Below are 22,997 nucleotides of genomic sequence, written 5' to 3' on the forward strand. Positions count from 1 at the left end.
GGAGTGTGAGTGCATGGTACTTTTAGGAAATCTCAGGGTGTTTGGAGTGACTGAAATGTTCACGTGGTATATTTGAGAGTGTGGAAAATGTGGACAGAGAGTTGAGCAGCGGGGGGGGGGCAGATCTTTATCAGGATGTTTCTGGAAGCAATGTGAAGCACTGTCCACAGAACAGCAAAGCTGGGGCAAGGGTGAACACTGTCAGAATGGTCCTGTTAGGAAACAATGGACTGAGGCAGTAGAGATGGGAAGGAGAAGGATTTAAGATAGGTTAGGGTCTAAAGTTGGTACACAGGCATGTTCAGGATGATCCTAAGGTTTCTAGTGAATGGCTGGTTAGACTAAGGTGCCTTTGATGCAGCCATAGTATTCAGGAAGAGGAACAGATTTTGAGAGGGAAAATGATGGGTTCCATATTGGACTTACAGAATTTCAGTTACATTAGAAATACCTAGGAGGAGATTCAGTTAGCAGTTGAAAATGTTAATCTGAAGTTGATTTACAACTTTCTTTTTCCTTGAAAATTAGAATAACATTTATCCATCTCTGTTCTTCTTATTAATAACCTCTTCTTCATGATTTCTCAAGGTTATTGGTAAGGATGCTTAGGTGACATTTGCAAGTTCCTTTGTGCCTTGGATATCAACGTATGATCCTTAAGAATTACACTCTTGATTCAGTCATGTGGGGCTTCTGTCTCTTCTTTTGTTCTTCCCTTTCCAGATTGAAGATCATTTTCCTTGAAGATGTTAGAAGCAAAAGGATTAGGATAGTCTTACCTTCTTGTCACCTGCAAAGCTTACATCATTTTCTAGCAATCAGTAAAACTTCTCCTCCTTTTTATTTTTTTGGCTGTGTCAGGTCTTAGTTGCAGCGCACGGGCTCTTCATTGTGGCGCTTAGGCTTCTCTCTAGTTGTGGCATGCATGGGCTCTCTGTAGTTGTGGCGCATGGCTCTCTGCGCATTTCTGTAGTTTGCAGCACATGGGCTCTCTCGTTGAGGCTCCCGAGCTCAGTAGTTGTGGCACGCGGGCTTAGTTGCCCCGTGGTATGTGGGATCTTAGTTCCCCCACCAGGGATGGAACCCGTGTCCCCTGCATTGGGAGGGGGATTCTTTACCGTTGGACCACCTGGAAGTCCCTCTCCTCCTTTTTCTTCTTGGCCTCATTGCCTCCAGAATCATGTCATTCTAGGACTGTTCTTGAAGGTTTATATTCCAAAGGACAGTGGCACTACAGGCTTTGGCGTTGGATAGACGTAGATTCAAATCCTGGCTCTATCACTGTATGTGATTTAGTATCACATACTAAATCTTTCTGAGCCTCAATGTCTTCCTCTATAAAGTGGAGAAAGGTAACCACAGCTACCTTTTAGGTTGTGAATATTAAATTAGATAAGGAATATAAAGCACTTAGCATATAGAAGATATATGTGGCAATGTTTTTCCCCTAATTTGTTGTATTTGTGCCTGGTTGAAGTTTCAGGGAATAAAAGATGTGTCTACGCTCTACATTTGGGACCCCTCTCAACTTTCCAGTGATACAGCAAAATGAAATGTTACTATACCCTGTTCTTCCAAATAGCACCTCAATATGCTTACCTCTGATTCTAGGTCTAACTTTTTTTATATACAAGATTTGGGGTTAGTATTTTTTGTTGCAATAGGGTTTGAATTTTGTAAATCTACCCCATGCCATTCATCATCGAGCAGTTATTAAACAAGTAAATTTCCTTTCATGACCTTTTCTTTTTTTTAACTTGTTTTATTCTACTGTTTCTACACTTCAGAAAACTCGGCAGTGCTCAGAGAAGCTGTCTGTTCATTTGCCTCGTTTTTGCTTTCAGGATTTGTGACGCAGCCACCATCCACTGTCTTTTGGAGCAAGAGCTGGCGCACGCAGTGAACGCGTGCTCCCACGCACTGAACAAAGCCAACCCACGCTTCCCAGAGGTGAGGAGCTAATGGTAAATGCCCATTCCACAGATTTTTTTTGGTGTTACACATATAGCTTGATACTATAAAATGTGCCACATCCTTTGAAAGAACATAATATTAGTCTATATGCGTCTCAGCCAGAAGCTTATCATTCACTTGTGGCCAGGTTTTTCTTCATTTTCCTTTTCTGCTGTGTTTCCATTCCTGCTGTTTAATTTGCTTCCTTTTTTTCTATTTCACTTTCAATCACTGGTCACCTTCCCATCTTCCTTGTGCTCCTTCTCTTTTTAAGTACTACCATTCCTCTTTTTTACCTTCTCCCCTGCACCTCCTATAGGGCAAACCTAGATACCATGCATTTAACTAGAGCTGTTCATTCGTTTTTGAAGTTGTCCACTGAAATGATTCTCCATTTTGTTTTACTAAATCAGTAAATTTAGTTAATTTTCTAACGTAGAAGTTAATAATAGAGAGGATAGAATATAAATGTGATGAAATGTGATGTATGGCGTAGAGAAAACTGGTAACACTATTTTTACCCTTTCAATTATCCAATTGATTTACCTAAGTTATTATACAAATAAGTGTTAGTCCTCAAGATTAAAGTCTAAAAATCAATCTGGTTGGAACTATGGAGAGTGAAACTCAATGGACAGAATTAATTATAATCAGACAATGTCCCTTTTAAGACATAATTTTCTTTGACTTAATTCTTGTGGGAATATGTGTCTGTTGTCGCCAACATATACATGTTTGTGTGTAGATGTGGTCCTGAGTGTATTCACTATAGACAGTGCATTCTTTTGGCTCTGTGCTGACAGAATTAGAAGAGGTAATCATGCTAACAAATGTGAGTGTAAAATTTTGCAATTACAATAGAATTTTGGTAGACTTTTTAAAATATTTGTGATGTGAATTTAAATCGGAAGAGTAAAATGTAAAGTACTCGCTGATGATTAAATCCCAATTTAATACAGAACTACTTGTCTTTGATGTTTTTGTTTTTTTCTCCTAGAGTCTTACGAGAGACACTGCCACTGAAATAGCCATCAATGTGAAGGCCCTATATAATGAAACAGAGTCTTTACTAGTTGGCAGGGTTCCTTTGGTAAGGAAAAGAAATGATGGATAACATCAGAATGATGATCAATGTATGGTTCTTGCCTTCATTAGGGAGCTTGCATTCATCAGATTCTAATGCACAAGCAGCCTCTGGCCTCCATCCCTAGAGCTTCCTTTTTACCTAGCTTTTGCCTTCAAGAAAATTTATGGCTACACCTGGGAGTTACACTTTAGGCTAACAGGAGTAGAGATTTCCCCTCATCGTGTTTGTTTGTTTTTTTTAATAGATCCTTATTGGAGTATAATTGCTTCACAATACTGTGTTAGCTTCTGTTGTACACCAAAGTGAATCAGCCATATGCATACATATGTTCCCCCCAGTCAGCTTTGAGAATCTTGAGCTTTACAGAGAGTGGTAGACATTCCCTAGGGACTCATTAACCCATTAATGCAGAAAAGTAGAGGAAGTCATGAGTTGTGTTCCCGGAAATAACATTTGAAATATGATTGTTATTTTCTAGATTTGCTTAGATGATGCTTTCTAGATTCGGTATTTCAAGATCTAAATTTCAAGAACTAGACCTATTCGTAGGTTAACTCAAGATTGCTGTTGGAAATCAAGTTGCAGCCAAGTCTGAATGAGACCACAGTCCATGGACCTCAGGCCTAAGTGCTAGGAATCCATAGATTTTTCTGTCTGGTTTGCCCACAGTCCTTTACTAATCAGCCTTTCTTCCCTCACCCTTGAAATGTTCTAGCACGTTGGGTCTTTTCGCCACCTAGTGTTCCATTGCAGGTTATTCACACATGCTGTTGTAACTGTAGAAGGCCTGATACGTTAGCTCTTGTTTTCTTCCTTGTAACAACTTTGATTAATTGATAGGTGATGATCTTAGAAAACATTTCTCTTTACTGTAATTTTATCTCTTTCTTGGGAAAATTTATACATCTAAATAAAAGGGAGCATAAAAATCATAGTATCTGGCACAGTGGAAGAATGGGAGGTGTGTTCCATAGCCTAGCCAACTGTAAGTGATTGGTTGGAATATCTGCTTGACTGGAGGCTAGAGTAAAATGTATCCCCCTTGGAGCATCCTTTGCCCTGAGAAGAGAAGCTTAAAGGCTGCATGAAGTCCATTGGTTTTACCCACCTCCGAGGGAAACTCAAGTATAACTTCCTTGGGGCCAGAGATGGCTACCTCTGCTATGGTCATGCAGAGAAATTTTTAGGAAGAAACATTGAACATCTCTTCTGATAAAACCAATGGGAAAATCTTCTCAGCTATTCTTGGCACTTCTATTATTAACCTGAATTCTTCTTGCTGCTCTTCTAAAATTAGTCCTATAGGAAAGCCAGTGAGCTGTGACCTTGGTCCCAATTATTGGATGAAGGACATGTATTTTTTTGTGTTATTTGAAATACATTTAAGATAATTTCTGATTGACGAGAACTAAAAGCATAACTTATTCTGTATTTTAGCTCTCTACACTGAAAGTACCCATTAAATGTTACTTGGTTAATATTAATCAATTATATTATGCTAATATATAAGGATTCCCCTCCACTTTTAATTCTTCTGTCATTGTCAATTATGGATGTTTGGTTTGAAATGTATACCAGTGAATTTTTAAAAAATATTTGTCAATATTGATATCAAAATAGTCAGTCATGTTTGAGAGCAGCTAAGTTATATTCTTCATTTTGCTTGTAGAATGAATATGCAATAACCATTTTATCAATTTTGTAAGACATATATTCTTAGACTTAAAGGAAAGTGGTAAATTTTATTTGACCTGGTGGAGAATCTCCATAATTTTATTAACTTCTAGAAATGCTAGATCCCTTGAATAACAGAGCAGAAAAAATAATGTCCCTAATAAATAACAGTAATATTCTCTCTGAACTTTCAGCTTAAAATTCTGTGAACCTATATGTAGGTACTCTACAATTTTAAAGTAGTTTATAAAAGTATTGATTAGCTGGAAGAGATCTTAGAAAGTGTGTAGTCGCTTTCTACTATTTACTGAGAAGGAAACTAAGACCCCTGAAATCAATTCATCTTCCCTTGGTTGCATAGTTAGTAAAAAGGCCAGGACTAGAATTCAGTCACCTCCCTTTCAATTCTGCACCTAACAGGGTTTGTTTCACCTTTATTCATTTATTGAATTTGTAAGTGACTTTTAATAACTGCTTCAAATGGGTGGATAATAGGTGACCAGTTAAATTCTCTTTAAAGTTTGCTAGCCCTCTTCCAGGTTACAAGCCATTTAGCTTTTTGCTTTGCCCTGATTTGTACAACAACTTTTTGTCACAATTTTTCCTGAGATCCATGGGTCTTTTTTTAACCTGTTATTTTAATTATCCAGAGGATTTTTGTGCCAGGCAGTTCTTATTATATGACATATTTTTGACCAATTTAAAATATTATTATTTGTTCACACAGTGACCTATGTAAATCAGAATGATTTTTGCCACAAAGAAGTAGAATAATGAGATTACTCGCTAGTGCAAGCCGGCAGAATGGGCGGATGGATGCATGGATAGGAAGGGAGGAGGGTTGGATTTACATAGAAAAAACATCACCATAAGTAATACTTTTCTCTGTGAAATTATTATAGTCACACTAGCTACTTATATCATCTTTGGGAAGTAAGGAATAAATCTATTCAGATTTGCTTAAATGAGCTCAGTATAAAATAATTTGTTCTTTTTTCCATATTCTTTTTTATTAAAACCAACAACAATCTAGCCTCATCTGATAAAAGGTGAGGATGTTCCGTGTCAGTAAAATAATTTATTCTATTTGAGGTTGGTCACTGAGGCTTGTTTTATTTTGTTTTTAATCTGCTGGTCAATAGCAGTTGGAATCTCCACATGAAGAGCGGGTATCCAATGCCTTGCATTCCGTGGAGGTGGAGCTACAGAAATTAACAGAGATCCCTTGGCTTTATTATATCTTACACCCAAATGAGGATGAGGTATGTAAAATTTGGCCTGTTTCTTTATAAATGTGTATGCTTTGTGACAATAGAATTTGAATGCATCCTTTGAAAAACAGATGTTCAGGGGGAAATACCTTTTGAATATAGTCGTCCTCCCTTATCTGCAGGAAGTACGTTCCAAGACCCCCAGTGGACACCTGAAACCTCAGATAGTACTGAACCCTATATATACTATGTTTTTCCCTATACATACATATCTAAGATAAAGTTTAATTTATAAATTAGGCACAGTGAGAGATGAACAACAATAACGAATAATAAAATAGAACAATTATAACAATATACTGTAATAAAAGTTATGTGAATGTGGTCTCTCTCTCTCTCAAAATATCTTATTGTACAAATGTAATGCCTTTTCCATATCAGCTAAGCACTTCTCATGCACTGTGGCTATAACCTTTGCAGTTTGAGATGCAACAGCAAAACTAGCATGAAGTTCTTTTTCCTTCTTCACAATTTCACAGACAGAAGATTCGTTCTTACTGTAGGTCTTAGCAAGCTCAGCATACGATTTTTCTCTTTCCTTATTAAGTCGAGAACTTTCAGCTTTTCATTAAAGGAAGCAATTTTACAGCTTCTCTTTGGCATATCTGAATTGCCAGCATCACTACTCTTGTGCCTCGGGGCCCTTATTAAGTAAAATAAGTGTGACTGGGACACAAGCACTGTGCTACCACAACAGTTGATCTGATAACTCAGATGGCTACTAAGTGGCCAACAGATGGGATACGCTGGACAAAGGGGTAATTCACATCCCACATGGGATAGATCAGGATGGCTCACGATTTCATCATACTACTCAAAACAGTGCACAACTTAAAATTTATGAATTGTTTATTTCTGTAATTTTCCATGTAGTATTTTCAGACCGTGGTTTACCGCAGGCAACAGAAACCACAGAAAGGGAAACCACAGGTCAGGGGAGACTACCGTCCTACTTTCAAATGCACTTTTCTTGAACAAACGAGAAAAAGCTTTTATGTGAACAAAGGCATCTTATGGGAATCAGTACCTTTTCAGGAGTACGTTAACATCATGAACTTTTGGGGAAGAAGTTATCACTTCAACAATAGTTTGTGTGGATAACTTACATCTATGTTATCTGTGCTATCAGAGCGGGTTTGTCTTCTCTTAATATCCTGAGAAAATTCTCTTCTTGTTCGACTCGAACAGGAGCCCCCCATGGATTGCACCAAGAGAAACAGCAGAAGCACAGTATTTCGTATTGTGCCCAAATTCAAGAAGGAAAAGGTTCAGAAGCAGAAGACAAGTTCACAGGCTGGTAGGTGACCCACACGGGAAGGGAAAGTATAACATTATGAAAAAAATAACGTATTGAGGTGATATCGCTGAGGGGATGAAAGTGATCTGAGACTAGAGAGTGGTGATTATTGCACCATGTTATGAATGGACGAAATACCACTGAATTGTACACTATAAAATGGTTAAAATGGTGAATTTCATTTTATGTTCACTTTACCATAATAAAAAATCATATCACACCTAAAATAAATCCATATATGAGTAGGAGTCTGTAGTCATGAAGTTAACAAGTCTACAGGGTGGTTGCTGATTTGCTGCTACTTTGCTGGGTGAATGTCAGCATGTCCGTTAGATGGGTCCTCGTCTCGCTCAACAATAATTCAAGGCTTGTAACTTGTTTTCCTTCTTCAGTGTGCAAAATCTATATCATTTTGATAAATGGAACGTAGAAACTTTCATTTACTCCTTTAGCTTGCTAGATATATTTTCCACCTCAAGTTATATATTCTCTTCCTTCTCTTTTAAGGACTTACGATGCCATTTCAGCCCCTCAATAATGACAGTCCACTGTGGCACTTGTATTCTCAAGCAAAGATTAAACTCTCTTTTGGGTATTCTTTCAAGTTCCCTTTCCACCTTTCCTTAGAGATTAAATTTAATGCTGTACTACTGCTAAAGACCTTCAAGTTCTGTGTATATGATGGTAGGTGCCTTTCATAATCAAGTCATTTTATAACTCTTCTGAGTTAGCCATCTCATTTTGAAAAGTGATATATAACCTTATTTTGGACAATCGTAAAGCAGCTATTGAAGGGCATTTTAAAACCAAATGTGGCAAACAAGCAGACTTTTATTAAGCTAATCAATGTTGGGTAAAATGTATAAAAGAGTGATTGTACATACTGTAAAATAACAACCCAACTAATCTTAGAAAGCAGTGTTGACAGTTTTTAGATGATATTAAATTAACAATACATTTATTGCTATAATTATCAATAATGGTGATCATCAAAACCAATAAAGGCAGTACTTGAAGTCAGCAAGACCTGAAGCAGAAATCTGTGTAAAATTGTACCCTGTGTCAGACTTTAAATTTTAATTAGCATTTGTAGCTAATTAAACTATAATAAGTTTCATATATGGTCCTTAAGGAAATCATCAGAGCTTGTTTAGACCTTGTACTACTGATCCTAATCATGAGAAATTCATTTTTTATACATACTGTGCAGTTTGCATGGCTTTAAGGAGGAAATTGAGCTAAAGAGAAAGGCACAGGTGCGCAGCAGTGAATGTCTTTGTAGAGTCAGATCCTGTGTTGATTGATAGTCTGAAACTTGCATGGGAAAAAGTGGAATTGTAGTTTTGTTGAGACAATACCTTGAACCTTTCCCTTTGCTAGCACTGCCGCTGTACTCTGTTTCGCATCTTCTTTGGCCAACCTGTGCTTTGTAATGCATTGAGCATGTAGAAATTAAGGGGGTTTTGCTCTTAACTTTGGTAGTTCAGAAATGGGGCACAGAGGAAGTTGCTGCTTGGCTGGATCTGCTCAATTTGGGAGAGTACAAAGAAATCTTCATCCGTCATGACATCAGAGGGGCTGAACTCTTGCATCTGGAAAGGCGAGATCTTAAGGTATTTCCTTTGTGCTACTCTTCTGCTCTTAAAATTTTTCTTGCAAAACAGACTCCTTTTTCCTGTACTGTTCTGTTCTGTGCTTATAGCTTGGCTTATGTTATGCAAACGTGCAGTAATCTAATATGCATTGTCCTGTGGTCTGAGTTCCTGGTATGCTTTTGAAACAAGAATGTCAGCAATATTTTTCTGTCAGAGTCATTGTCTGACTGTTATAGCTAAAGCTTAGCATGAACTTAGTAAGTTTTCTCTGCATCCATTGGTATGGCTGTTCCTGTGCTAATATTTCCAAATGGATCATGTTTCCATCAGCTCATTTTTTTGGATCAACATGAAAGGTGATATTTGTTGCTGAAAATATCTAATAAAAGGTTAACAACTAAAAATTAATTCAAAATACCAATAACAAAGCCTTTCTAATATATGGAACTAGATGAGAGACTTACAGCAGTGGCTACTTAGAATCCTATGATTTGGTTGTGTTTCAAAATTGAGCTTTCAGAGGTCACATGAACAACTAGACAAATAAATTCAAATCTCCTTTCCATGACTTATTATTAAAATTGTATTCTTCTCAAAAATAAATTTATTATTTTCTTTAGTAAATGGAGTAAAAATTATGCCTTGTTTTTGCTAGAAAGCAGCCCAAAGCCTACTTGTCTTTTATGACAGGGAATGAAAAGTATTAATTCATGGTCTGCAGCAATTCCCTTTTATTCTTTGGGTGGAGACTCAACCATAGAAATGGCCAAAGAAGCATATTCTGTCCCAGGGTTAGAAGTAGGATTTTGTAATGTTATATTTTCTTACCCCACGCTGCCATTTAAAAATTCCAAGATTGATTCATAAGCAAGTGACAAAGCCTTCAACATTTGCTGGATTGATTCCTTTCCTGTAGACCAGGTTCTAAAATGCGTAGAATTATGAGACAGTAAATTCCTAATAAATTCATGAACGGTTGTGCCTTTATCTACAACTACATTAGTAGAGATCTTTGATCCCATGATGGGTAACCTAAAGTATAGATTTTTATAAAGCAGAGTCATAAAGTTTTAGCACATCAAAAGTAGACACCACTTATACCTAAACATTTTTAGCCAGAATAATAATAAAATGATAGATTAACTAATTATCTTAGTTGAGAGTCCCAAATCTGGAACACAGCAAAATATATAGTGTTACAGTTCATAAAGTAAAAATTGACTTCAACACTTGAATACACCAAAAAATAAATGTAGAGGATCATTATATGCAACATATTTGTGTAGCTTCTGATATCCTTGGCAGGCAGCAATATTTATTGAATAGCTACTGATTAATATATTATGCCAGCTTCTCTAGGTGTCATCTGCCCTCTAGAAGCTTGCATGCCATTTGCCGTGAATAATCATATGTTCAAGGAAAAGACTGTGTGTGTATATAAATAGATATGTATATGTTACATATATGTACATGCAAACATATATAAACATACACACACAGTGAGTGAAGCAGTTATTTGCAGAATGAAAAAACAAAGCTCACACAGAAAAGTCAAAGTTAGACTGATAGGACCTGGCTGGAAAAAAAATAAGAGTACAAAGGAGCTGCTGATTAAGAATTATGTTAGTAAAATTTCTATTTAGTTTTTCATGAGACATTTTTGTTGTTTTTATTTTTTATGCAAATTACATTCTTTCCCTTAAAACTTTTCTTTCAGAAGTTTTATTGACATAGTCCATTTTAACTGTTTTGGTTCTAAAACAGGGTGTGGGGCAATGGGAAAGGAAAGTAATTTTACAGAAAGAGCCTTCAGTGGAACAAAACCGAGCTAGAGAACGAGCTGTCCTCGTACTCTGTGGTTATAGCTGTAAGGGCGAGCAGACCCTTCAGAGGAAAGTCTCTTAATGTTGGTGAAGGGTTACCTACTCCCTAGGTAATCTTGTCCATTCCCATTGCTTCGAATACTGTCTGTGAATATATCAGTGGTTCACAAGGTTGTGACCTCATTTGTAAACTTTAGGATTATATCACCAACTCTACTTGCTACTTGGCCATCACACAGGATGTCAATCTTAACGTGTCCACACCAAACTTCTACTCTCCTTTCCTACTCCCATTCTACCCCTTCTCCAGTGCTCTACATCTTAGCAACTCAGGGATGTGAGCTAGAGAAACCCAAGATCATATTTAGCACCTTCCTCTTCCTTATCCTTTCCCCCCTAACTCATTAAACCCATCACGTAGTTTGACTTTAATCTCCATACATTTCTCTTTCTCCTTTCCACAGTCCTTCCTCTTGCCTGTGTAAGGTCAGTAGCTTCCTAACTGGCCCTCGCATTGCTACTCTTGCCCTCTCTCATCCATTATCCACATTGCACAGTGACATTTTAACATCAGGTGTATCACTTTTCTGCTTAAAACCTTTTAGTGGCTTCCCATTTCAGTTAGAATAAAGACTCGCATCTATGGGAGGCCTACAAGGTTCTGCCTATATATTCAACCTGCTATGGAATACTGACCCTTGCTGGGCTATACCCTTCCACCCTGGCTCTATTTCATTTGTTTAAAAATACTGACCTCTCTCACCTTAAGGTTGTACCCTCCTATGGTATGCTTCTCCCCCTACCCGTCACCTGGCTAACTCCTGCTCAGATCTTGGCTCAGGTGTTACTTCCTTATCATCAAAACAACTAGAGATAGCAATGTGACAGTCTAAAGGTGGGAAAGGGGAAATATTGCTAATGTGTTTTAACAGACAAATAAACTGATTGCATCATTTTACCTCCTAGAAGGCAGTAGGAAAAAGTGAGGGATAACAAAGAAAATGGTAAAGACACAGGGGTTTTGTTTGGTTGGTTTTTTGTATTCTCCATTTGGAAAGTTGTATATGTGTGCGTAGAAGGATAACAATATCTACGAAGCATGCCTCTGCAAAGTTAAAGCTATTCATCCAAGGAAAGAAAAAGTCAACACTAAAGAATATGATAAAAATAAATATATAACAAACATCATGGCATAACTTTATCACAGTCTAACTCCTAGAAGATGTGAATGTATTGAACTCAAACTAAAGAAAATATAGCTAAGAAGTTAGTGTAACTCTAGGGAAAACATTCATCTCGAGACACCAAAATACTAATTCTGGGTAGAGTCTGCATCTCTCAAAGAAGTTTTTATTCTTGAGAATACAGTGTGCACATGGCCTAAAATAAAATATTTAATATTAAATGTATTTCTTAATCAGATAACTATGTTATCACAAAGTATAAAGAATATTGAAATATTCCACTCAAATCAAAGAATCTAAATGCCTCTGTAAATGCATCTACATTTCTATCTTCCTGTAGGGTTTGGCCTTGCTTTTAAGTTTGCTGTTTTAGCACACACTCAGGAAATGTATAGTTGCCTTAAGACAAATTGCGGAGGACCTGGTATCATATGAGCAAATATTTTTCAGGGTCAGTTAAATATTGTAAAAATGTTACCCTGAAATTATCTCAAGCTCAAAAAGAGCACTGGCTGTGGAAGGAGTATTTTCCAGAAGGATTCAGAATCATCAGTAGCATTGCTGCTATAGAATTCAAGGAGATCATAAAGTATATGGGAGAGAGAGAGCATGCGCATGTGTGTGTGTGTATCTTCTCAGAAAAATAATCTTGTGGTACCTTATATTCTCTAGGCTGCTTTGAAAGTCATCTTTTTCCTAATTTTCAAATATTTCACACTCTTTGTTTTGTGAAGAAGTTATTTGACTTCACACAAATTGATTATGCCCATTACGCTTAAAGAAGCTATAGGGAGGCCGTCACCATCTCTTTTAGTTTTTCAGACAGCCAATACTATGGCTATCTTGGATGGGTCTCATTTATCACTGCAACAAGCATTTGTCTGCCAAGCTCCTGCTCTGTGCTGCACACTCTGCAATCACCATTCATTTCGGAAAACTAAATATTGGGTTCTTGGTTCTTTTTTAGGAAGATAGTCCTTTAAGAAACAAGAATTCTGAGGGGAAGGAGTCAAAAGTGTTTTTAGGAAAAGCATCAACCCACAGATACCAATGTTTATGTAATTGTTTATACTTACACATTACAAAGTATAAGGAATATTTAAATATTTCACTCAAATCAAAGGCTCTAAATGCAAGTTCAAATGCATTTGGATTCCACATTTAGGTCATGGGCACTGGAGTCTTCCTTGAGGATCAGGCCTCACTTGTAAGTTTAATATTTTGGCAAGGAAATGTATAGTTGTTTTAAGACTAATTGTGGATACCCTGGTGTCACATGTCACTTCTCTCAGAGATCACAAAAGGACCTGTGTTTTTTAAAACAGAAAAAGAAGAAGAAGAAAAAAGAGGAAGTAATTTTGACTCTTAAAGAATTGCCCTTGTGTATAACTTATGAGAATGTTACATTTAAGAGTTTGTGTAAGATGTGATTTTTGTACTGGTCGGTAATTTTTTAATGTCAGGGTTTTTTTTGTTTTATAAACTTACTTTTCTAACTTTTACTTCCTAAATCATTGAACATAAACTAAAATGAATGAGCTGAATGCTAACTGTGTCATTAGCTAGTTAAATATTTAATCCTCAGTTTTTCTCTTGTCGGTAAACTTCTTCCTCTTTCTTTTTTCTTTCTTTCTACCTTTTTTTCCTTTTTTTTATTTTTAGGACCTGGGGATACCGAAAGTGGGTCATATGAAGCGAATTCTCCAGGGAATTAAAGAGCTTGGAAGGAGCACACCCCCAGTCTGAGGTGTAATCATATTGGTGCTATTCCTTGGAAGGAAAGTAATTGCTACTTAATACAAAGTCCTTGGGAGCCATTGGCTGTTCTTGTAGTTTTCTGCCTAGATAAGTAAGCACCACTGAGGCACCTCTACGGCTTGATATGGGTGAAAATTTTGATTTGAGGTATTAGAAAATATTTTGTGCCAAAAAAATACATTCCACAAAGCCATTTTCTTATTGTGCAAACCTGACACATTCAAATATGCTCATATTAGTAAAAAGGTGGGAGGAATCTGAGACAATTGCATTGTCCAAAAGGTGGAATTGCACAATGTTTACTTTCCTTTAACCTGGTCAGATGGAATGTTCTTACCGTGCAACCACATAACAATATGTAGCTGAAACTTCTTGGGTTTCATTATTGGAGGCATTGGCTTCTTACTTAAAATCACTGGCTAGAAGACTAAGATGTAAATTAAGTGGTGTTTTGAATTGGTATCACCTCAGATTCCTAGCTCTCAGTGGTCAAAGAATATGGTTAAAACCCCTCAAGTACTATGAATGAATGCAAATCTTAATGCACGATGTTCCTGCCTGAATTGTCTTTCTGTTTCTTGCATGTCACATTTAATATGCAACACTTAGCTTTAATGTCAGCTTTAATGGAATTTAATTTATTACTACCTAAGTACCTTTTGGTTGGCTAAAGACACTTTTCTGTTCTTTGATGTGGAATTTTGCATAAATATTCTATATCTTAGACTTTGTGAACATGTGTCTGTGCCCTAATCAACAAATGATATATATCTTATGCAAGCCAATTTTATACCAACCTATCATAAACAGTAGGTGTGCACATTAAGAAAATTCTCTGGATATTTTCATAAAATTATATGTTCTGTTGCCTAACAAAACTTACTATAGCTTTCCGTACCAAAATTCCCACATTCTGTTTTAAATTTTTCATTTCAATTAAATAATTATTTAATACTCTGTTTGCATCTATAATATAGCAGACTGTTGACATCCAGGAATTTCCCCAACGTCTCAACTGGGATTGGTATACTGATTGGTCACCCAGACTCACCCACTAGCTAAAGGGACTCCTGACACAAACTTCCCAACAAAAGAGATTTAAATTTTTTCTTAAGGGCTTTCCATTATTTATTATTATCTCACTTAATTCTTATATCCTATCAGGTAGATATTATTTTCCTTTTTGTAAACCACTATACTTTAGTCTAGCGCATGAGGAGTCAACATTACAATGATCAAAATCTTTGAAAGCCAAAGGCATACATATCAAAAAGTCACAAAAATGTCCTTAACTAAATTTTCTTTAGACATCATATACCAAAAAATTAATTCTAATGTTTAAAAATCTTCTATATAAGAGAATTAAACAGGGTACTGACCTAGTGGTAACAATTTTCTTAAAGTAGCCTTCTAGGTAGGTGCTCAAAAGATATACATATATACACATATACATTTATATGTACATTCACACTTGTGTACATGTAATCTGAAATATACTCTCATTGATATTTTCTAGACATTTATTTGCCAGATGCTTAAAGAGAAATATCGATGGGAAAACATTTAAAATGAGCTATTGTCAGACATATAATTTAATTATATCAAAAGGGTTTAAATATTTGATGCTTATCCTTATTTATAACTTGAGTATTTACTAGTAAAAATCACAAAATTTGGGCATCTTAAAAATAAATGAAACTTGATGGGTTCCTGACCAAGTGTGTCTGACTATATATTTTACCTAAGTTGTGAATAAATGGAAATTTTCCAAAGCGAATTGTATCAGGTAGCTTAAAAGAGCAAAGAGCTACTCACTTAATTTTAATGTTATCCGCACCTATGAAATCAAAGGTCTTCCTTTCCAGTCCCTTTTAGAGTCCCTCACCGTGCAAAGTATCCTGCTCTTTCAAGCACTTCCCTGTGAAATCAAAATAGGCAGACCAGGTTCTCAGAACTCTCTGCTGAGATCACGGATCCCTGTACACAAAAAGAAAAAAAAAGGAAAGGTGGAGGCAAGGAGGCAAGAAATCCTAGAAAAGAATGAATGGATGCAAAAATCGTTACCGATTTTCACTCTCCCCAAATTCTCCTTTGCCAATAGGAAAGATTATCTAGTTATCACATGTTCAGAATTTAAGAATAAGATGTAAATGATTAGATTTTGTATTTGATGTTGCTTTTTCACTCTTGAGTAACATCGCTTATATATGTTGAACCTCAGTTAACAGAATCCTTAGCTAGAATTTTCCAGCAAATGGCTTTTGGATGAGGGAAATTCTTTAAAATGACAATTTTGATCTTTTTGGTGAAATAAGAGCATTTTTCACTGTGTGCATTGTCTGTGCATGGCTATGTAGGACCCAAAGGACATCACTTAACGCCTGTTTGCCAGGATGGCACCCTCAGAGCCTCCAGAGGCCACTGTCAGCCTCGCAGAGGAATCAGCTTCTCGTGGTAGATGGGGTTACAACAAAGATAGGAAGAGCTTCTCCACGTGGCCTGATCCCAGCTCTGGGGAGCGCAGGTGGGGCCTCTGTGCCTTGGTCCATGCATAAGCTGAGGTGAGAAGCTCAAGCCTGGGCCTGATTGGCAGCTGTAATTGCCGTCTTTCCTCCCCACCAGACTCTCCTGCATGTAGATAATTTGGGAGGGCTGGAGGGGAATCACAGCTACCATCCACTTCCTTTCATTTTCCTTCACTGCTCGTTTTCCTGAGGAACAACTTACGTGTCAAGAAAGGGACAGGGTCAGGCCTAAATAAAATTTCAGAGTACTCAATTTTTCTCTTCCGTCTGTCCCTCCACCTCACTTTCTGAGTTTCTTGCTTACTTCCTGGCTTCCCATTTTTCCACGTGCCCAATAGAGATGGTGGCTCAAATTCTCACTGCCACCTACTAGCCTTTCCTCATCAACTGTCCCACTACAGACTGACTCCTTTTATCTTGCCCCACCTTGGCACCCACTGTGGGTCATCTAGCCAAGTGTTAGGAAGAAAACAATTTAAAGGAACTGATTGTACAGTTTGCGTTTTATAAAAGGAAATTTACTACTCTAAATGAATTGATGGATTAGATCATTTGAGGACCATCACATATATTGCTCTGGCTGAGAAGAGGTGGTCCCTGAATGTCCAAGATCTGTGCTGTCCTACATTGTAGCCACTAGTTCCATGTGGCTGTTTAAAGTTAATTTAATTAGAAATTTAGTTGCTCAGTTGCACTAGCAACATTTCAATCACTCAATAACCATAGCAGACAACACAGATGTTGAATAGTTCCATCACTGCAAAAATTCTCCTGGACAGCACTGCTCTGCATCATTGCTACTCAAAATGTGGTCCATGGACCGGCAGCATCCCTGGGATGCTTATAGAAATGCAGAATCTCAGTCCTTTCCAGCCCTGTTGAGTCAAAATCTTCCTTTTAATAAGATTTGCTGGGTGATTAGCCCTGGCCTAGATGCGTTTTTCTCTCTCCTAGCTAGGAGGGATCTGAGGTCTTCAAAGGTTCTCAGAGTAGCTTGCTGTCCAACCCACTGTTTCCTATCTCTTCTCCAACTAGTCCCAGAAATGAGCTGAAACTCATTCATCACCCAGCTGAGTTTTCTTCTCAATCCTTATTCCTAATCCAGGTTCTAGATGAGCCCTACCTACCCCGTATATATTTTGGTTATATTTTGGTAGATAAGGTGGCACACAGGAGACTGGCCAACACAACTGGCCTCTCTCCAGCTCCTCACCCTACGTCTAAGTCACTAACAATCTGCATTTGCTCATGTGACATTCTCATTTGTTCACAACTTAAGTGACAGGGAACATTTCAGAAGAATATGTACTGAGATAAGTAAAGACCGGGTTGGTCTCCAACAACCTGTACTTTTCACTTTCGTTTATCAGTAGATTATCCTATTGACATAGTTCATGCTTGAGGGCACATAGCAGCATACACACATTAAATGAATCACTAGGCATGCAAAAAAAAAAAAGAGAGAGAGAGAGAGACCCAAAATGATTACAAGTGAATGTGTCATTAAGACCCTAAAAGAAGGCATGTTTTGCTAGACTAAAATCTGGCTTCCTTATTATGCTAACTTATCCTGATTTTCAGAGAGTTAATAATTCCTTAAAATAGTGCCTGAAAAGTAGTATATTCTTGACCCTCAAAATACAAATTATTTAATTCTATAATCTGTCCCAGTGTGACATATGGTCAGTAAGCCTTTACTTTTTTTTTACATAGTGATATAATTGACCAAAACATTATTGCCTAGAGATTCTTTAGCTAATTTTAATGAATAAAGAGACCACTACTTTAATCTCCATAGAAGTTATTTGTAACAGGAATTGAGGAAGGAAATACCCATGCAAAACTATGACTTAGAAAATTAGAGTGGAAACATCTCTATATCATTTCTAAAGTAAATTACCTATTATCTCCCACTGGGTTGACAACATAGTGGACTTTTCTGTTGTATAGATGTGAATTCTTCAAAGATACCGCTTTTCATTAAGCTGTAAAAACATTACATCTTTCAACCTTGACATCTAGGATCTCTCCTTCTCCCTCCTTCCAAAATGAACTTATCTTGCATTTTTCAAATGCAGGTTGGATGAAACAGTGGGTTTAGAGATTGATGATATAAGTGGCAGTTCTTTACATCAGCTGAAAAGAGTAAGAAGTGAAGATTCCTCAATATTATTGGTCAATGGAATAGCTTCCCAAGTGGTTTCCAGAGCTTGACTGCCATGCCTCTGCTCTCACTGCCCCACGCCAAGTGCCATGGGGCCTGGGGCTTGTTTCTCTCTGCTATGGCATCTCCCCAGTGACTCTTGTATAGCAATCTCTGTGTCAGTTGGGTAATATGTTGCCTTTGCAATAGGATGCCTTCTAAAGAAACAAGCAAAACTTTAAAGAGACAATGATTATTGATTTTTATAATACACAAAGCATTAATTTTTATTGTTATTATTGTTTCCTCTTTATTTCCTCCAAGTTTTGTTGAGAGACATCTCTTTTAGAATAAAAAACTGTAAAGGTTTATCGTGACAGAGAATGGAGAGATAAAAGACAGCTGGACTGTACCTATTTGTATACTTCTTTCTGTTCTTTTCAGGAAAAGAAGTTTAACAGAGTAACTGAGGCTGCCTTAAACTCAGTAATGATGTTTAAGAAAAACCCCATATTACTAATATAGATGAACAGGTTAATTCCCTTTATGTAATTAAGATTCTATTTACATATATTTATATCCTCTCCCTCTTAATTTTGTATGCACTTCCAAGTTTTACTTGGAAAAATAGAAACCAAGCCACTACTTAAAAGTTCTAAAAACTCCACATAAAATATTTCATTTTAGCTACAAGTTATTCATTGTATAGGAATTTATGAATAGTCTGGATATTTCATAGAACTGCATTTCAGGAGCAAGTTAATCAAACCTAAAGGAACATAGGGTTACTTTCTAAATGGATTAACGTAAGTTTCATACTCAGTTGATAATGCCACTGAAGTAGGATAATGCAGTTAGATATACAAGCTAAAAAGGAAAACAAATATATTTTGTTGTCCTTACTGTTTGCACTATTGTTTGCCACTGCTTAGCCATATCTATTTCTATATTCTAAGTATTAAGCTGATATGTAGCTAAAGATTTCTTACAGTTCTGGTAACTGGTAACTAGCGCTGTGAAAGGTTTTGGCGTTGTAACATTCCCAGTTTTGTGAGTTATATATTGTATATTGAAGATGACTAATAAATTGGAGTAATATATTTATCTAGAGCTGGGAAAATATATAATTATTTTCAAATATTCAAGTAAGTTGTATCGAATTTTTTCTTCCTCTTAAGTGAAATGAAAGTCTCAGTTTTACATTAAAATGTCTATTTATACAACAGGTTTCTCCTTTTACTGGTTTTATTAATTTTCATATTAAAATTTTTCTTATCTTTTTATACCAAAAAACTGGTCACGCTGGTGATTCAAACTGCCGAGATGTATTTTAGTTTGTAGGACTTCTGGCAGACAAAGTATTTAATAACAAACCAGCTTTGTATATTTTGTGGCTTTGGGGGCAAGTATTTTACCTTTGGCTCTCTATGCGAGGCAATGCTGATATCAGCAAAGTCAGTAATAGACAGTATTACTCATACTCATCAGTAGAAGGTTTTTACAAGTTGTATAAATCAGTGCATTTATTTATTATGTCGTGAAACTTAATCTTTATACAAAATGCATATTCTAGATCTTTTCTTTGTTACTGCTGTTGCTTAGAGTGTAACAGCTCTGTTAATGATTTACTTACGTACTTGAAGTACTCATTTCTGTCAAACAGATGCCCAATTTTTTTCCGTGTAAAAATCTGATTCTTTACCATCATAGATAGCTGAAAAGTAATAGGGAGTTTGTTAAAAAAAAAAAAAAATTCATGTTTAAAATAAATATGGAAAAAGGCATAAAGCCAAAAATGAAATCACCGATATTAAGTATTTACTGTAACCAAGGGATTTCATCATGCTATATTTTGCCAATATATATTTTATCTTCAAGTCAGGACTGCTTTTCTGTAGTAAATTTTCAATTTTTGTTTTAAAAGAGATCTCAGTGATTATACTGCCAATATGACATTTGAATGAACATTAAAAATCTTGAACCCTCCAAATTTCACATACCGCCAGCTCTAGGTTTCAGGGTGTATATTTTTAACAGGTTTGCATTTGACTCTGGGCTACTTTAGTCAGAGTACCTATGAGGGATAATGGTTTGTCTGTTTCTGTCAATTAAGTCAATGGGATTTTAATTGAGTTTTGAATTATTTCTGTTTTAAAATATTCTCTATTCAACTTTTAAAAAACTAAAAATGTTAAACATAATAGCACAACATACCACACAGAATAAAATCACGTTTTCAAGGAAGAAAATTAACTGTTCTGATTTACCATGAGGCTGTGTCATATACCAAAGAAATCACTTTAATAAGCCCTAAATTCAACTGTTTTATTGTTTTACAGTGTAAGCAGTACATGAATTGTGAACTATTTAAGAACTATAGGAGAAGATTAAGAATTAATTTACTAGAATTTAAAAGACATAGAGTTTTATATTAATTTTATTGTTGCACAAGCAATTATTGAAGGCAGGAAAAAAGAAAATATATGAGAAACATTATATGGAAATTAAAGGAAAAAGGAGCTTGGTAATTTGTGAAAGTTTTGGAAATCAAGAGTTTGAACATAGGTATCTTTCAGTTTATATTATAAAAATGCAAAACGTGTGAGATGTATGGTGGGCACAAAACCACAAAAACCAAAAAAATGTCACACTGGTGAAGTCTGGGTTTGTATCTGTATCTTTTGAAAATAACCAGTGAGTTTAGGGAACCCATTCTACTGTTGAAATTTGTAAGTCAATTAAGCAGGTAGTTTGGATAACCTGATCATTTGTGTTTATTACATGAGGCAAACGTCTGTATTTTCTCAACTTAGTAAGTGATGTAGGGAGAACTAGTCAGAAGGGCTTAGCAACTTCCCAACGAAGAACTCTGGTAAATGTAGGTCAGACCAGACCATACAGAGTAAAGAGATTGATTTTCATGAACTTTTCAAGGCTTAGAGCCTTGAAATTTGTTAGCAAGGATGGATTTTCCTTTCATTTGAAACAATAAAAAAGGATTCAAATTTACAATATTATAAATAGCTAAATTCTGTGATTCTGGAGATGGGAATATCGTTTAGGTTTATTGGGTTCCTCCACTGACTTTGGCACTGGCTCACTGTGTCCTTTCTACGAGCTAGATGTTTTGGTGCCTTGGTTTCCCTAATTAGAAATGGCACACAATATTATCAATTATAAGTTCTTGTTAATTTTTCTTTTACAAAAGGAACTAGGTAAGTGTGAATCATACTTAAATTTACTACTTCTTTCCCACTGTCGTTTTAGATGTATGGAAAAGCTTCCCAGACTTTATCCTATCACATGAAAATTAAAAGCTCAAATTAATGTCCCTTTCTGTTCATTTTAAAAATGAGTGAAGTTACATTAGTACTATCAGCACCAGAGAAGGTTATGGGTATGTTCATCTGTGTACTACAGGTTCATATTATTCATTTTAGTATAGGCTAAAAACTCACTTCTAAAATCTTCAGAAATTGAGACTAATTTTTTTTACACTCACCCCAGACAACAATTTTATAAATATATATTAGCTAAGACTTTCACATCTTTTCTTAGATTAACTCCCCAAAGAGGAAAATGTCTCTTTAAATCAGCGTTTTTAAAAAAGGAATACCAGACTCCCTTACCTTGTTTTACTCTGTGACGTCACTTACTTTCTATACTAAGTGAATTCTAAATGGTTTCCTTGCTGTTTGATCTGAAGCATGCATCGCTACCTTCTTTGGCTAAGGAATGGTACTCTCTCATGCAAAGTACCTTCAAAACTTCCTGTAAAGAAACTAAGCTACAGATTGTCTTAATTATTACCATAATGGAAATCTAAGAACAATTAAGGGGAAAAAATTAGAACAACCTAGTTAAAATTATTAAATATAGATAAGGGTAAATGAATATTGACTTTATTTTTCCCTGACATTTGAATTCAGTCACTGTCTGATCCTTGACTTAAAGATTTCCTTGCTAAATCTGGTATTTATTTACGACATTGGAGCTCCTGCTGCATCCCCCTCCCCTAAAAATGCTGGAATTTTAAGAGGGTGTAAGCTGCATGACATAAGGGAAAAGACTGAATCAGAGCTGATTTGCATGTATTTTGATCCGTCTTAATGGCTCAACTTAGTTTTCATAATAACAGATCTCTAAATGATGATTCCAGAATGATTTGGTACAGTGATGGGAAAAAATTATTTTTCTGGGAATTTGCTTCCCACAGTGACCTGATATACAGTTGACCTTAGTATAATTAAAATTAATTATCATTTTAATTAGAACCTACCCTGTTTACAGATTTCCATTGTGCAGCAATTTTTAAATATACATAATGATGAGCATGAAAGAATTGCAAACTTGAGCAGTTCTTTTGTTTCCTTGCCTCCTTTTACTTGAAAAGCTTTCAGAAAGCTTTTGAGAGGTGACAGTTCTCATAGCAACATTATGTGATTATGTTTTTCTGCCAAGACACTCATAAGCTAAAATGTGGAACAAAACACAGGCTTAACTTAATCTTGCTTTGGAATTGTATAAGCCAAAGCCTTTTCTATATCAAAGTGTTTTTTTAGTATTTATACAGTTGCATATTTTATTTTTTGTCCATCTCAAAAATTGAATTGACATTTTATGTTGTATTTCTAATTAGTTGCAGTAAAGCAAAGTGCTAATGCCTTGGTTCAGACTTTTATCAGTA

The 22,997-nt window shown here is 36.1% G+C and overlaps 1 protein-coding gene across 8 annotated transcripts in view; it reads left to right on the plus strand.

The window, feature by feature from the left end:
- The window catches only part of DGKH (diacylglycerol kinase eta), a 179,320-nt gene extending 159,900 nt beyond the window's left edge, over positions 1-19,420 (plus strand). For 5 of the 8 annotated variants that reach the window (XM_057532626.1, XM_057532627.1, XM_057532623.1 and 2 more), the window contains 6 exons: positions 1,845-1,950; positions 2,951-3,043; positions 5,857-5,976; positions 7,174-7,282; positions 8,765-8,895; positions 13,547-19,420. In XM_057532626.1, coding sequence (XP_057388609.1) covers positions 1,845-1,950; positions 2,951-3,043; positions 5,857-5,976; positions 7,174-7,282; positions 8,765-8,895; positions 13,547-13,630 — 643 coding nt within the window. In that variant the 3' untranslated portion in view covers positions 13,631-19,420. The remainder of the gene's footprint in view (positions 1-1,844; positions 1,951-2,950; positions 3,044-5,856; positions 5,977-7,173; positions 7,283-8,764; positions 8,896-13,546) is intronic. The other 3 variants (XM_057532628.1, XM_057532629.1, XM_028167558.2) reach the window with 1 other exon arrangement.
- The last annotated feature ends 3,577 nt before the right edge of the window (positions 19,421-22,997 follow it).

Source organism: Balaenoptera acutorostrata, chromosome 18 (genome assembly GCF_949987535.1).
Source record: "Balaenoptera acutorostrata chromosome 18, mBalAcu1.1, whole genome shotgun sequence".
Lineage (NCBI taxonomy): Eukaryota > Metazoa > Chordata > Mammalia > Artiodactyla > Balaenopteridae > Balaenoptera > Balaenoptera acutorostrata.